The sequence below is a fragment of the Electrona antarctica genome, assembly GCF_951216825.1.
Source record: "Electrona antarctica genome assembly, chromosome: 6".
NCBI lineage: Eukaryota > Metazoa > Chordata > Actinopteri > Myctophiformes > Myctophidae > Electrona > Electrona antarctica.
In genome coordinates this window covers 8,584,309-8,599,482 of record NC_136811.1, presented here as the reverse complement: position 1 = coordinate 8,599,482, position 15,174 = coordinate 8,584,309, and the positions used below count along the sequence as shown (strand labels likewise).

The window sequence follows — 15,174 nt, the reverse complement described above, 5'->3', positions numbered from 1 at the left end:
GCATAGTTGAAAAATCACACCCGTGTGAACTGAGTGGTGCAGATCCCACCTCTCTCTCTAGCAGGCAACAGTGCAATACTATCTCTCTGTCTCTGTTTCTGGCACAACAGCGCCCCTACTGGTACTCATGAGTCACACATGAGTCACACACAAACATAGGTTAACACGAGGCACAGGTCACAGACATTGCTGTTCCTTGGAGTGGTTGCACCACACAAAAAACATTATATTCTATGCTAATACAGTACACAAACACTGAACGTGCACACACAACTAACACATCTGCACAAAGACTGAGGTTTATTTTAGGGCTGTCGATAAGAGTGTCGAGTTGGTTTGGACATTTATGGTGTTCCATAATTCACACACCACTTCACTTCAAACCTTCCGGAAGGTGTTTTCCCCATGCAGAGAACCACAGACACACAGATACAGTCAGTGAGTCTAATAATAACAACAGACACCAGGCTCTAATAATACATAGTGTATGACTCTTATGGATTTCCGGATTTCTTCCACTGACGTGGAGTTATGTCTCCTCTTCTGATGTCTTAACACATTCTGGGTGTTTTAACTAACTAAGCATTATGTTATACTTTAGCTATTGAAAAATAGCAGATCTACAAGCTCATAGCGCGCCACCGAGTGGCGCGCTACGAGCTTGTAGGTCTGCTATTTTTGAAAAATCGTAAAATTGCGGCGCAAATCTTTGAATATATATTCTTTCAGAAGACTTTTTTTTTTCTTCTTTTTTTTACGTCAGGTCAAAATGGGTTAACCCATTTAGACCTGAGGCCGATTCTAAAAACGCCTCCTAAAACCTAACCTATGGTTTTCTTAAAATTATTACAAAAAAACAAAAACAAAAACATTAAAAAAGGTAAAACAACGTATAGGTAGCACCATGTCTAAATGGGTTAAACCTAGGCGAATTAAACCCAATAGAATAATTGTATGTATGTATGTGGATAAAACCACAAAAAAAAAAAAAAAAACATCCAAAGGCTTGTTTCCATTGTGGTCCACAACATACAACTAAAACACTCAATCACGGTTTAGATTTATGACAAACCGTTTTATTGCGTGATCTACAATTTTGTGCTTATAGATTGGCTGTTTTCGCCGCATGACACTGCTGTAGAACAGTGGATTTTGTTTTCTTCCGGAGAACAATTGCAAGCGCTCTGAATTGGACCTTACAGATGATGAAAGTTGCAGTCGAAAGTAGACTCTTATAATATGTCTCTACGGTCGCAATAACCACTCTGTTTACATCCTGACCAAACACACACACAAACTGTAAACTCACATATAAATACGCACGCACACACACACACACTTTGTCTCTTTCTAAAGTACTATCACTACAGTACTGTCGTGTGTGTGTGTGTGTGTGTGTGTGTGTGTGTGTGTGTGTGTGTGTGTGTGTGTGCATGCGTGCGTGCGTGCACTCACTAGAAGGCATCGTGTACGTGTCCTCTTCATCTATGATCTCAGCGTAATCGTCTGTCTCTGAAGACACACACAAACATATAACGTAAGCATCGACACAAACATGAACACAAACATAATAAACATTGGCATACAGTACAACGTTACAGTCTAACCCAGGTATACGATCCCAGAGGTGAGGAGAATGGGCGTAGCATAACACACCGTAGGACTACTACAACTTACATTAATACCAAATAGTTCATACTATTCACCTTGTTTCTACAAACTATGCAACTTCTCAGACCTCATCATTAGCAATACACAAAAAACATCCCCTCTGTTTTGGAATGGACATTAGAAATAATGACAAGAATGAGAGAGAGAGAGAGAGAGAGAGAGAGAGAGAGAGAGAGAGAGACAGAGACAGAGACAGAGAGACAAATATATAGGGAGAGATAGAGACAGAGGGGACAGAAAAGATACAAACGTGACAAATGAGAGTGTGTGAGTGAGTGAGACAGACATACATACAGATACAAGTTAAGAGATATCGAGACAGAGATATAGAGACAGAGATATAGAGACAGAGATATGGAGACAGAGATACAGAGACAGAGATATAGAGACATAGATATGGAGACAGAGATACAGAGACAGAGATATAGAGACATAGATATGGAGACAGAGATACAGAGACAGAGATATAGAGACATAGATATGGAGACAGAGATATAGAGACAGAGATACAGAGACAGAGATACAGAGACAGAGACAGAGAGGGCAGAGCTACACTGATGAGGAGACAGACGGAGACAGAGACAGAGGATGACAGCAACGGGTAAAGGCAAGGCACCACAGAACAACAAGGACACACTCGTACCTTTCAAAAAGACATCGTGTCTGTCCACCAAGACAACACCACACAAATGACCATGTGACACACGACAGAATACATGGGGGGGAGAGAGAGAGAAGCAGAGCGAGAGAGAGAGAGAGGAAAGGGGAGGGATGGAAAGGGTTTTTCCACAGAAACAAGTGGAGGAAAAACAGGTTGAGTCATGGGTAGGACCACAGACAGATGGAAGGACAGACAAGAGAAAGAGAGAGAGGAACTCCAAAAGGAAGTGAGACATGCACACGCACACGCACACGCACACACACACACACACACACACACACACACACACACACACACACACACACACACACAACTTCCAGGCAGATTGAGAGAAAGAACATAGTTTACCATCTCCACTGTGATGACCTGCTGACATCACATGCAGAGACAGACAGACAGACAGACAGACAGACAGACAGACAGACAGACAGACAGACAGACAGACAGACAGACAGACAGACAGACAGACAGACAGACAGACAGACAGACAGACAGACAGACAGACAGACAGACAGACAGACAGACAGACAGACAGGAAACAGGAGTTAGTGCGTTAGACGTGCAGGTGGAAAGACACAGCTCAACGTTCATTCATAGTCCAATTACCAATACAAGAGACAGACAGACATTAGTAGTAGAGACAGAGAGACACAGAGACAGTACTGAAGTAGTTGTGAGAGAGACAGTTTGTACGAGACGGAGACAGACAGCGCTAGCAGAGAGGGAGAGACGGTGTGAATGAGACAGAGACGGGCATTGTGAATATATGAGAGAGAGAGAGAGAGAGAGAGAGAGACAGACAGACAGTACAAGTAGAGACACTCCACTGGGACATCTGCCTGGATAGTGACTCTTCACACAGGGACACAGATCACAGCTTTATTGGAAACAGCTGGCTCGCGCACACACACACAATGTATGCTGCCTGTATTTATGTGCAAAGGAGGGAAAGAGCCAGTCAGCTACTCTCTTACTATCCGCGCGCGCGCGCGTGCACGCACGCACGCACGCACACGCGCACGCGCACACGCACACGCACACACACACACACACACACACACACACACACACACACACAGTTTGACTTGTGGTCAATTAGCGGCTACAGTTAGCGGAGGGGGCACCATTAGAGGTAATGAGAACGGAGAACAGCTTTCTTCACCTGAGACACAGACCGTCCTGCTCCGAACTCCCTCCATCCTCCTCTCCATTCTCTTCTCATGGTTCGATACTCTAAAGAGGACGAGGTGAGGTGAGGGGAGAGGAGAGGAGAGGTGATCGTACAAAAAAACCGTTTGCAATGTATTATTTCTAGAATGCTTTGCGAGGCTGTAAACTAAAGGCCGTGCAGAATCAGGAAGCAGCAGCACGTTCACTTACTTGGGGATGGATGGCAGCGCCCGCTCTCCATCTGCAGCACAGAGATGAGGAGAGACCTCGTAATCAGAACACGAACTCAAGAAAACGACTCTAAAAGCACTCTTCTCTGCCAATTATCTTGGCTCTCGTCCAATTCTACACACTTACGCCGACTGCCATCTGATCTCGCAACGATCACAGGCATATGATCTGACCTCAAGAAGCGAGAGGGGGGGTCGTATATCACTCACTTATACAGGCACACTAAGCACACGTAACAGGCTTGGTCTTGTATGACTAGGCCATTAAGCCATTCTGGGCGGGAACCCCTTTTGGTGTTTTTTTAAGCATTATGTTATACTTTAGCTATTGAAAAATAGCAGACCTACAAGCTCGTAGCGCGGCACCGAGTGCCGCGCTACGAGCTTGTAGGTCTGCTATTTTTTTTTAATCGTGAAAATGTGGCGCAAGTCTGTATATATTCTTTCAGAGCGAACGTTTTCAACTCAAAACTTTGCTTCCGGGGGGAGGTCAGATGGGGGGTCGGCGGCCAAATACAGATAATTCTGGGGGTCCTTGACATGAAAAGGGTTGAGCACCACTGACATAGAAACATATTGTTTTCAGAAAACTGTCCTGATTTAGAAGACATTTGTAGAATCGAACTTAGGTTTAAATGGGTTAAGATTCAGACTGTAAATCTGAACGGCCTCTAGATAAGAGGGTGGTAGAAACAACCCAAGCACGTTGTTATTGTTGTTCCCCGGCTGCAGACATCGGCCAAAATGTGACGTCAGTGACAAGATGAGAATATATATGTGGCACTGACAATGTGCAAGTTTGACTAAATGGCAGAAATATCTACATGGTTACCAGCCAGCAAATGTTACAACAGTGCTCCCCGTTATTGATACAACCCTACACCGTACTGTATGTATAGGACACAGAACAAGATGGTGAAATAAAATGTGATAATAGCCATAAATGCACATGTAAACAGAGCTGCTACCTTTAAACACATTTTAAATCTGTTTTTTAAATACAGTAATTTCGAGGACAAAATGCTGTTATTTGTTCCCAAAATGACTGCAAAAGCTTGCTGCTATTTGTTTCAAAAAGCCTTATACCCTGAATAGACTATATAACATACTGTATGTAACAACGCAATGTGACATAGCTCTGTTTACACAATGCTGTAACCCTCCAACGGTATATATACTTTCCCCGTTTTCAATTGTTTTGGACACTTGCTTTGGCCAAAAAAGCTCAATTGAATTGAATTGAATTGAATTGAATTGAATTGAATTGAATTGAATTGAATTGAATTGAATTGAATTGAAATGAATTGAATTGAATTGAATTGACCTATTCTGGGCGGGAACCCCTTTTGGTGTTAGCATTATGTTATGCTTTAGCTATTGAAAAATAGCAGATCTACTGAACGACTGACATAGAAATCTGTCAGGATGTAAGAAGACATTTTTAGAATCTGATCTCAGGTCAAAATGGGCTAATAATAGCTGGTGTCCTTGAGGTGGGTGGTCTCTCTTCATTAGGACCACTCTGCTGTTCTGTGTGTGAAAACGTCTGAACCCATGAATTGTGCTGCTGATAAACATAAATCCTATGTATGTGGTTGTTGACCAGGGTTTAGCAGCCGGTCTAAGCCCGGGCCCGTTCCCTTTTCCTCCCCCTCTCTACACCAAATCTCTTGGGGCAAAAAAGAATAGCAGATCTACAAGCCTACACGGTTCAAGTGGTTCAAGCTACCGTCCTTAAAACTAGAGGCCAATGTGTTCAACAGAGAAGAGTTCAGAATGGCAACCACCGCCAACCAGACAGCAGGTGACAGCTTTGTGTGTGCACGCGCATGTGTGTGTGTGTGTGTGTGTGTGTGTGTGTGTGTGTGTGCCCTACCTTTGTGGACCCTGATGATGAAGGAGCGCGTTACCGCGGATACAAGCCTGCAGTATCCGTCAATCAGGTCGGCCATGTTTTCTGCTGTGGTCAGTGAGGCGGTGGTGACTGTGAGAGGCTGCACGCGTGCACGCACACGCACACACACACACACACACACACACACACACACACACACACACACACACACACACAGAGGGGTTAGTGTGTGTGTGTGGGGGACAGAGGTCTCAATGTGCACTGGAACACAGAGAAGGCTTTATCATCAATATTGTCCTCGCACACACTCTCACTCGCTCAAGAAAAGGCCTATTCTTGCATAGATGCAGATGCTTTAACATTAATAGCATCTGTGTGCGCACGCACGCACGCACGCACGCACGCACGCACGCACGCACGCACGCACGCACGCACGCACGCACGCACGCACGCACGCACTCACTCACTATCTCACACAGACATAGAGCCCCATTTAAAGGTTCTGTGGGCAAAGTGGTACAAGGGTCTAAAAGCAAGTGTCTTGGGGGAGAGTCCAACTCCAGTTTTACAAGTAGCTACGGTGCTGGATCTGGGTGCAAAGACAAGCAAGGTGCAGAGGGGTTGTTGTTGTAGTTCATCTGTGAATTAGTCACAGGTGTGCGTTTTGGGCACAACTTGAATTAGACATCGTTGCATCACCAAACAACAGCTACTCAGTAATTTCCACTTTACTCACTATTAGTAGTGTGCGTGCGTGCGTGCGTGCGTGCGTGCGTGCGTGCGTGCGTGCGTGCGTGCGTGCGTGCGTGCGTGCGTGCGTGCGTGCGTGGGCCAAATTGTCAATATATTCAGTCTCAGTTTTAGTCATCGTAGTTTAGTTTTCATTTAGTTTTTTGGTCAGTGGAAAAAAGGTAGCCGACGGACATGTTTCGGTCACAGTTTTAGTCGAGGGAAGTCAACAGTGCATGTGCAAACTGTGCATGTACCTCCGGACCTCCGGAGCTCCTGTGTGTGTGTGTGTGTGTGTGTGTGTGTGTGTGTGTGTGTGTGTGTGTGTGTGTGTGTGTGTGTGTGTGCGCGCGCCATGTACCTCCGGAGCTCCTGCCACAATGACCTGCAGCATGCCTTTCCTGTCCTTCTCCTCCATAGCAGAGTACTGGATGGACTGGACCTGGATGAACGTAGCTAGGTGTGTGGGCTGGAGGAGACACGGACAGGAGAGAAGAGCATATTACATACAATACAATGACAATAATGCGACACAACGCCAAACACAGACCCAAATCTTTTAGGAACAGCAATGTCCGTGTTCACCTACCTATGTGACTTGTGTTAACCTATGTGACTTGTGTTAATGTGTGTGACTCATGTGTGACTCATGAGTACCAGTAGGGGCGCCGTTGTGGCAGAAACAGAGACAGAGAGATGCACTGTTGCCTGCTAATGAGAGAGAGAGAGAGAGAGAGGGGGGGGGGGGGGGATTTGCACCACTCAGTTCACACAGGTGTGATTTTTTTTTTAATAATAACTTATCGTGTGTGTGTGTGTGTGTGTGTGTGTGTGTGTGTGTGTGTGTGTGTGTGTGTGTGTGTGTGTGTGTGTGTGCGTGTGCGTGCGTGTGTACTCACTGTAGAACCCTTATCGGTGAGATAACTGATTCCTTCCTCTGGTCCTATGGCCAGTTCTACCGATATGACCCAACTCGACTACAGGGGAGAGAGAAGAGGAGAGAATGATATTTCATTAACTCATTTAGACCTGAGGACGATTCTATAAATGCCTTCTAAATCCTGAACAGTTTTCTGAAAAACCCTATGTTTCTATGTCAGTGGTTCTCAAACTATTTCATGTCAAAGAGCCCCAGAATTATCTGTATTTGGCCACCGACCCCCCCCATCTGAAAATATGTCGTTCCAGGGACCCAAGAAGCAAAGTAAGTAGCCTTGCCGAGCCAGGCCCATAGGGCAGGAGCCTATCTCCTGTTTCTGTAGCGTGAGGCAGCTTGATGTACAAGTACACCCCCTGGACATGACGCTAGTATGTCGCAGGGACTTACCCTCAATCCAACCCTTGAAGAAGCAAAGATTGGAGTTAAAAACGTTCGCTCTGAAAGAATATATATTCAAAGATTTGCGCCACATTTTCACGGTTTTTCAAAAATACCAGACCTACAAGCTCGAGTGCCGTGCTACGAGCTTGTAGGTCTGCTATTTTTCAATAGCCAAAGTATAACATAACGCTTTAAAACACCTGTTATCTGTTGTTGTTTTTAATCATTGCCTAATAGCAACAGCAGGGTAACGTAATGTTAAATTATTTTGACCCGGGTGGTACAATAAATATTACAAATCTACTGTGTAGATTTCCTATTCAGATGTAGGACCCATGCACACAGCACCATCAAGCACCTCTATCACTAATAGACATACAGTACTAGCTTACTACTGTCTGTTGCTATTCTGAATTCTCCCTTTGTTGTTGTTGTTATTGCCGCTACAATGTTGATGAACCATAACCAAAGAAATGTAATAATATTCATCCTGAAGATGGTTCTGCTGTCCAACACACACTTCAGTTCAAACAGACTTCCTGGATTCAGACCGTGTTGCAGCGCTGCCCCCTACAGGACAAACTAAGCAATGTCATCATATAATGTGACCATGAGGAGGACTGCTGGTCCTGACGGTGGCTTCAAATCAACGGCTTTGTTTGCCTATGTGTAATGTGGCTTCTTCTTCAGTAGACTACTGGTTCTGGTGAAGAAGAAGCCACATTGTCAAAGATGACAAAACGTCCATGTTATAGAGTGTCGCAGTCCCCCCCCCCCCCCACCCCCCCCCCCCACTCCTTGTCAAAGCGGTAGATGGTGTGAAGAACCTACCCCCAGTGCACACTTGAAGCATTCCTTGTCAAAGCGGTATATGGTGTAAACTAAAGAACCTACCCCCAGTGCACACTTGAAGCATTCCTTGTCAAAGCGGTAGAAGAACCTACCCCCAGTGCACACTTGAAGCATTCCTTGTCAAAGCGGTAGAAGAACCTACCCCCAGTGCACACTTGAAGCACTCCTTGTCAAAGCGGTAGAAGAACCTACCCCCAGTGCACACTTGAAGCACTCCTTGTCAAAGCGGTAGAAGAACCTACCCCCAGTGCACACTTGAAGCACTCCTTGTCAAAGCGGTAGAAGAACCTACCCCCAGTGCACACTTGAAGCATTCCTTGTCAAAGCGGTAGAAGAACCTACCCCCAGTGCACACTTGAAGCACTCCTTGTCAAAGCGGTAGAAGAACCTACCCCCAGTGCACACTTGAAGCACTCCTTGTCAAAGCGGTAGAAGAACCTACCCCCAGTGCACACTTGAAGCACTCCTTGTCAAAGCGGTAGAAGAACCTACCCCCAGTGCACACTTGAAGCACTCCTTGTCAAAGCGGTAGAAGAACCTACCCCCAGTGCACACTTGAAGCACTCCTTGTCAAAGCGGTAGAAGAACCTACCCCCAGTGCACACTTGAAGCACTCCTTGTCAAAGCGGTAGAAGAACCTACCCCCAGTGCACACTTGAAGCACTCCTTGTCAAAGCGGTAGATGGGCGTGAGGATCTCAAAGAACTTGTGAATGCTCTGCTCGTCGTTCATGTTGGAAAACTGCTTGAAGGTCTGCTGGATCTGCTTGCGAAGAGTTTTGGCCTGATGAGGACGAGGAGGAGGAGGAGGAGGAGGAGGAGGAGGAGGAAGAGGAGGAGGAGGAGGAGGGAGAGAAGAACAGAAGCGGTCGAGGAATTAGAAGAGCAGAGGTTCTCAAACATTCTCATGTCAAGGATTCCCAAATTGATATGCATTTGGCCACAGACCCCAATCCGAAAAGATTTTAATATGCCAGATTGCCAGTGACCCCCATAAGAGAAGATTTTGTTTTTTTTGTCCAAATCTTTGGAAATAATTTCACTTTATCTTTCACAATTTTCAAACACACATCACATTGGGGTTGATCTATTTACAGCAGTAGAAATAAATTAATCTATTCAAACGAATGATAATGAAAACTAATTAAAACTATAAATCCTTAGTAAAACATTTTAGAATAAAAACGTTCGCTATATAACATTGAAATTTGAAGTTGCGAGCAATTTATAAGTCGTTTTCTGTTGTAACAAAAAGGTAATAATGTAAAATTACTGCAAACTGCCACATAACTGTATATTCACTAGAAAAATGTGCTCTTTGGGCACTTGGAGTTCTTTGTAGTCTGTCTATGTAAACATATTAATTCTCTGGGATGAAGGGCAGGCTGCATATCTCTGCAAATCTCTGTAAATTAAAAATATACATTTTTCAGGATTTTTTTTTTAGAAAACCTTATATTTTGAAAACGAAGCAATACTGCCTCATCGAAGTTGGTGTTGTGACTTTATATATTGTCACTTGCAGGAGAGAGGGATAGGTGGTGGAGTTAGTTGCTTTAGCAGACAGTTTGAGGGTCCGAAGTGATTTTTACGACTTTTCATTAGTTCAAAAGACATAAAGGGTGTTCAATAGCACTGATTTATGCAAAAAAAAAATCAAAAACCACAAAAATGAAACAGCAACGATATGTAATGTGAGAACAGTGAGAACTTTAACTTGCTGACAGAGATATACTTTATAGTGTAATGTACTTTGATGTTGTTAGTGTGGGCCCATGCATTTATTTACATTCTCCTTGGCTGTAGAATAATGTAAAGAAAAACATTATTGTTTGCTATTCATGATTGCATTTTCACTATGTCTATTTTTCCTTTATTCCTAGAACCACGCACACAAAGGAAATTAAACCAATTCTGGACGGGAACCCCTTTTGGCGTTTTAAGCATTATGCTATACTTTAGCTATTGAAAAATAGCAGATCTACAAGCTCGTAGCGCGCCACCGAGTGGCGCGCTACGAGCTTGTAGGTCTGCTATTTTTGAAAGATCGTAAAAATGCGGCACAAATCTTTGAATATATATTCTTTCAGAGCGAACGTTTTTTTTATTTCAACGTCAGGCCTAAAAGGGTTAAAGCCAAACGCTCCGGGCATTGCTTAGTTGCTTACATAACGTGTCTTTATTTAAAGTACACGACGATGTACATTATGTACGACAGAATGTAGGAACATCGTTGTTATTTATTCATGACTGTATTTATCAATTTCATGTCTATATTTCCCCTTCTTTCTAGAACCACATGGCCAAAACGAATTCAATCTAAATTGTTCTGGACATTGCTGGCGAGCAGTAGCCACCCTCTATCCATACTCTGGCGTTCGAAAATAGCTGACCTGCAAGCTGACACCGCGGTGCGCATGCGGAGAGCTGCGAGCTTGCAGATCGGTTCTTTCTGGGCTTGTGGATACAGTACAACGGAGCATAAATTAATCCATTTAGGCCTGACATCGAATTTTTAAAAAAAAGTCTTCTAAATCCTGACAGTTTTCAGACATTTCTATATCAGTGGTGCTCAATATTTCATGTCAAGGACCGCAAACATTATATGTAATTGGCCGCCGACCGCCCGACCCCCATCTGAAAATGTTATTCCAGGGACCCCTCCAGAAGCAAAGATTTGAGTTAAAAATGTTCGCTCTGAAAGAATATATATATTCGAAGATTTGTGCCACATTTTCACGATTTTTCAAAAATAGCAGATCTACAAGCTCATAGCGCGGCACTCGGTGCCACGCTATGAGCTTGTAGATCTGCTATTTTTCAATAGCCAAAGGATAAAATAATGCTTAAAACACCAAAAGGGGTTCCCGTCCAGAATGGCGTAAGCATGCCGTGGAGTCATTGTCGTTGTCGCGCACCGACAGACAACCAATCAGACTTCACTTCGGTCCAGTGCACTGTGCAATTGAAAACAAAATGGTCCAAGATGGATTCACCGCTTTTAAGAGTGATGAGGAGGAGTATAGGCTACTTTTCAAGATACTGTGGACTTCCTGAAAGGCGATCAGGGAGAGCAACAGAGAGGAATGTCTGACGCTGTCAACATGGTGATCTCAACTTGCCGGAGATCGCCAAGCTAGTGAAACACTGACACAACGACTGACTGTCCCTCTAACAACCTCCTAGTAACCATGGTGTCTTAACCCATTTTGACCTGCAGATCAGATTCTAAAAATGTCTTCTACATCCTGACACTATTCTGAAAAAGCTATGTTTCTATGTCAGTCGTTCTTCGATTTTTCAAAAATAGCAGACCTACAAGCTCGTAGCGCGCCACTCGGTGGCGCGCTATGAGCTTGTAGATCTGCTATTTTTCAATAGCTAAAGCATAACCTGATGCTAACACCAAAAGGGGTTCTCGCCCCAAAATGCGTTAATATGTATTGAACTGTGGCACAAATGGAAAGAAAAAGAAGAACTACCAGAGTCCACAACTAATATAAAGTCTGATCACTGTCGATTCTCACATACTTAATGAATCATTAGTTATATTGCTTGGTGTTGGACGGCTTACAGAAGGTTTACAGTCAAGAACAGAAGACAGGACAGAAGAACTGATGAGACAGACAACCTGACAGTGGGAACTGCATCAGCTTTAGGTCCAATCAATCACAAAGCCAGAGGGTAATACGTCGTTTAGCCGTTTAAGCTGGACAGGCAGGCAGTCAGTCACAATGTCAGCCAGCTCACACAGCCACAGTGTTGATTCTGTCGACTAAAACTAAGGCGAAAAATGTTTGTCGACTACGTTTTTTCACTGACGAAAACTAAATGGAAACCAAATTAAAACTAAGCTATGATGACTAAGACTAAGACTAAATATACTGACAATTCCGTCAACAAATAAAAACTAGACTGAAATGTTAGGAAGGGACTAGTGGACAAGAGATCCAGTATAAGTCATTTTATATTTGGTTGCATGCTGAAAATAGCTGATCTACAAGCTCACAATGCGTCGCGCTGCGACGCATTGTGAGCTTGTAGATCAGCTATTTTCAGCAAGTGTAAAACCATTACGACGGCATCAAGGCCCGTCAAAATACATTTTAGTCGAAATCAACTGTAGATTTAGCCGACTAAAATCTTATGATATTTAGTCGACAAAAACTAGACTAACACTAAAACATTCCGGGTGACTAAAATGTGACTGAAACTAAATGAAAACTATTGAAGAGACTGTTATGACTAAAACTAAAAATCAAAATTTGCTGCCAAAAACAACACTGCACAGCCACAGGCAGACAGTCACAATATGTCAGCCAGCTACAGAAGCATCTCACACAGCCGCCAGGGGGGCAGCTGCTCTACTCATGTTCTTTTGTTGTGTTTGTTTTCTACTAGTCCCTGACCCTGTCTGTCACTGCCAAAGCCTACCGTTGGTCTCTCCTCTAGATACACATGGAGTCAGTCACCGGCTGCTTCTTTTCTCACGGTGAGAGTTTAAATAGGAAGACCTAATGCATGCAGAGTAAGGCACGTATTCCTTATTCCTCTCCCTGCTGTAGAGGAAGGACATGCAGTAACCCAATCTAAGCTGTAGGTGTCACCGGTGCACTGAGAGAGGTCGCTTCCCAGTACACTCTCAGAGTTACACTCCCCAAAGTGAGTGTTTCCAGTCAGCCAACCAACATGCACAATATCAGCACCCTTATACTACTGATTGACCGGAATGAAACGCAGCCTGTGAAAGAAGAGGAATATTTCGTTCTACTGTGGCTGCTTTGGCTATTGTGTTGGTTGTTGGAGCGCCCAGTCAAGACGGTCAAACCCCCAGGCCTGCATGGGGGTCGGCATAAACCTTACCCCTGTGCCACCTCAGACATGGGTTATGCTTTCATTTATAATGTATTTAGCCGTTTAGAGGACACATTTGTGACTCGATCAGTGATAATGACACTGGTGGTTCAGGGGTTAGAGTGTGCGCTGGTAGAGCAGCCGGATGTTCGATCCCTGGGCAGCCCCCAGTTAGTGTCGAAGTGTCCTTGACAGTGCCATTGCTACCTATATACGCGCAACACGCACTGCGAGTAGGGCAACACGCCGAGGGGGGGGGGGCAACAAAATGTGCCAGAACGTGCCGAGCCGACCCTCATAATAACCCTCCGCCGCGTAATAACGATCACCTGTGTGTGCGTCCTAAAAAGAAAAACAGCAAAAGTAGCCGATCTGCATGAGAAAACGCAGCACTCTCGTCGGGAGGGGAGCCAGCACAATTATATCCCAGTAGGGCAAAACAAATGGTCAGCTACGTCCCTGGTCCTAGAACAGGGGTGGGCAACTGGCGGCCCGGGGGCCACATGCGGCCTGTGGATGAAGGCGCCTACATGCACAATGTGTGTGAAGCGCTTTGGATAAAGGCGCTATATAAAATGCACTGTTTCCATACTGTTGACCCTGAGGTGAACAGAGTTAAGTCCTCACCTTGAGGGAGTCCAGGAGACTCTTGGGGAAGAACCTTCTCAAACCGACGTCCTTCCTAGAAGAAGAACACATCCATTATAATAACAACAACTATAATCACAAAGACCATAACCACATATTCATTTAGTTTGACTTATTCACAGGAATTATCAATGATGCAGAGATTAAAATAGGGTGCGTGTTGCATCCCAAAACGCAGTTTTATAGTTAAGGGAAGCAATAAAAACAACGACCTCTGCATCCACGGGATGCACTACTGTACACATTTTTTATTCTAGTTAATTTTGCTAGCTTTTGTTATGTTAATAATTTCTTCTTCTGTTTTCTACATGGATATAAGCACATTATAACCATATAAAATGAAATGCTGCAATTTGAAAAAATGGCAAAAATATTGACGCCTAACATCATTGAAGTCTAAAACAGGGGTTCTCAACCTTTTTGGCTGGGGACCCCCGGAAATGCTTTGGCCATGTCTCGCGACCCCCTCCCCACCCCCAATACAAACTGACTGCAAAAATAACCTTAATAGAAATTAATACTGAATCCAGATATAATCATTAAGCAAAGTTAATGCATGCACTATGTGTACGATGTAAACTCTTAATTTCCATTTTCCAGCCATTCAGTAGCAAAAAAGAAAAAAAAAAGATTTTTTGAAAAATAATTTGGGGACCCCCCCAAAATAATTTGGCGACCCCCCCGAGGGGTCGCGACCCACGGGTTGAGAACCCCTGGTCTAAAAGACCATCCCTGCATCCCGGGACTCATTACATTGAAAACCTATTGACATCACCGATGATGAATATGTACAGTATATAATGTTATATTAACCCAGTTTGGGCGGGAACCCCTTTTGGTGTTAGCATTATGTTATGCTTTAGCTATTGAAAAATAGCAGATCTACAAGCTCGTAGCGCGCCACCGAGTGGCGCGCTACGAGCTTGTAGGTCTGCTATTTTTTGAAAAATCGAAGAACGACTGACAAAGAAACATAGCTTTTTCAGAAAACTGTCAAAATGGGTTAATAATGTGACTCTTACTCTAGAAGTTCATAGTTGGACTTCTTATCCAAAGCGTTGGCGGGCATCTCTCTGAAGAACCTCCTGGATGGCAGACGGAAGTGGGACAAACAGACAAAGACACAAAAAGGACAGACAGACAGACAGACAAAAGACAGTTCTAAATAATATTATATGTTTTCG

At 44.0% G+C, this 15,174-nt stretch overlaps 1 protein-coding gene across 8 annotated transcripts in view; it reads right to left on the bottom strand.

Annotated features, from left to right (window-relative positions):
• LOC306924190 (focal adhesion kinase 1-like) overlaps nt 1–15,072 on the bottom strand; it is a 108,051-nt gene extending 92,979 nt beyond the window's left edge. For 6 of the 8 annotated variants that reach the window (XM_079502593.1, XM_079502595.1, XM_079502598.1 and 3 more), the window contains exons 1-9: nt 15,013–15,072; nt 13,970–14,024; nt 9,132–9,272; nt 7,216–7,293; nt 6,678–6,785; nt 5,609–5,726; nt 3,713–3,743; nt 3,495–3,565; nt 1,456–1,512 (exon numbers count right to left, since the gene is read on the bottom strand). In XM_079502593.1, coding sequence (XP_079358719.1) covers nt 1,456–1,512; nt 3,495–3,565; nt 3,713–3,743; nt 5,609–5,726; nt 6,678–6,785; nt 7,216–7,293; nt 9,132–9,272; nt 13,970–14,024; nt 15,013–15,059 — 706 coding nt within the window. In that variant the 5' untranslated portion in view covers nt 15,060–15,072. Of the gene's footprint in view, nt 1–1,455; nt 1,513–3,494; nt 3,566–3,712; nt 3,744–5,608; nt 5,727–6,677; nt 6,786–7,215; nt 7,294–8,468; nt 8,483–8,631; nt 8,666–9,131; nt 9,273–13,969; nt 14,025–15,012 lie in introns of those variants that run through there. The other 2 variants (XM_079502596.1, XM_079502597.1) reach the window with 2 other exon arrangements.
• Between the last annotated feature and the right edge of the window lie 102 nt (nt 15,073–15,174).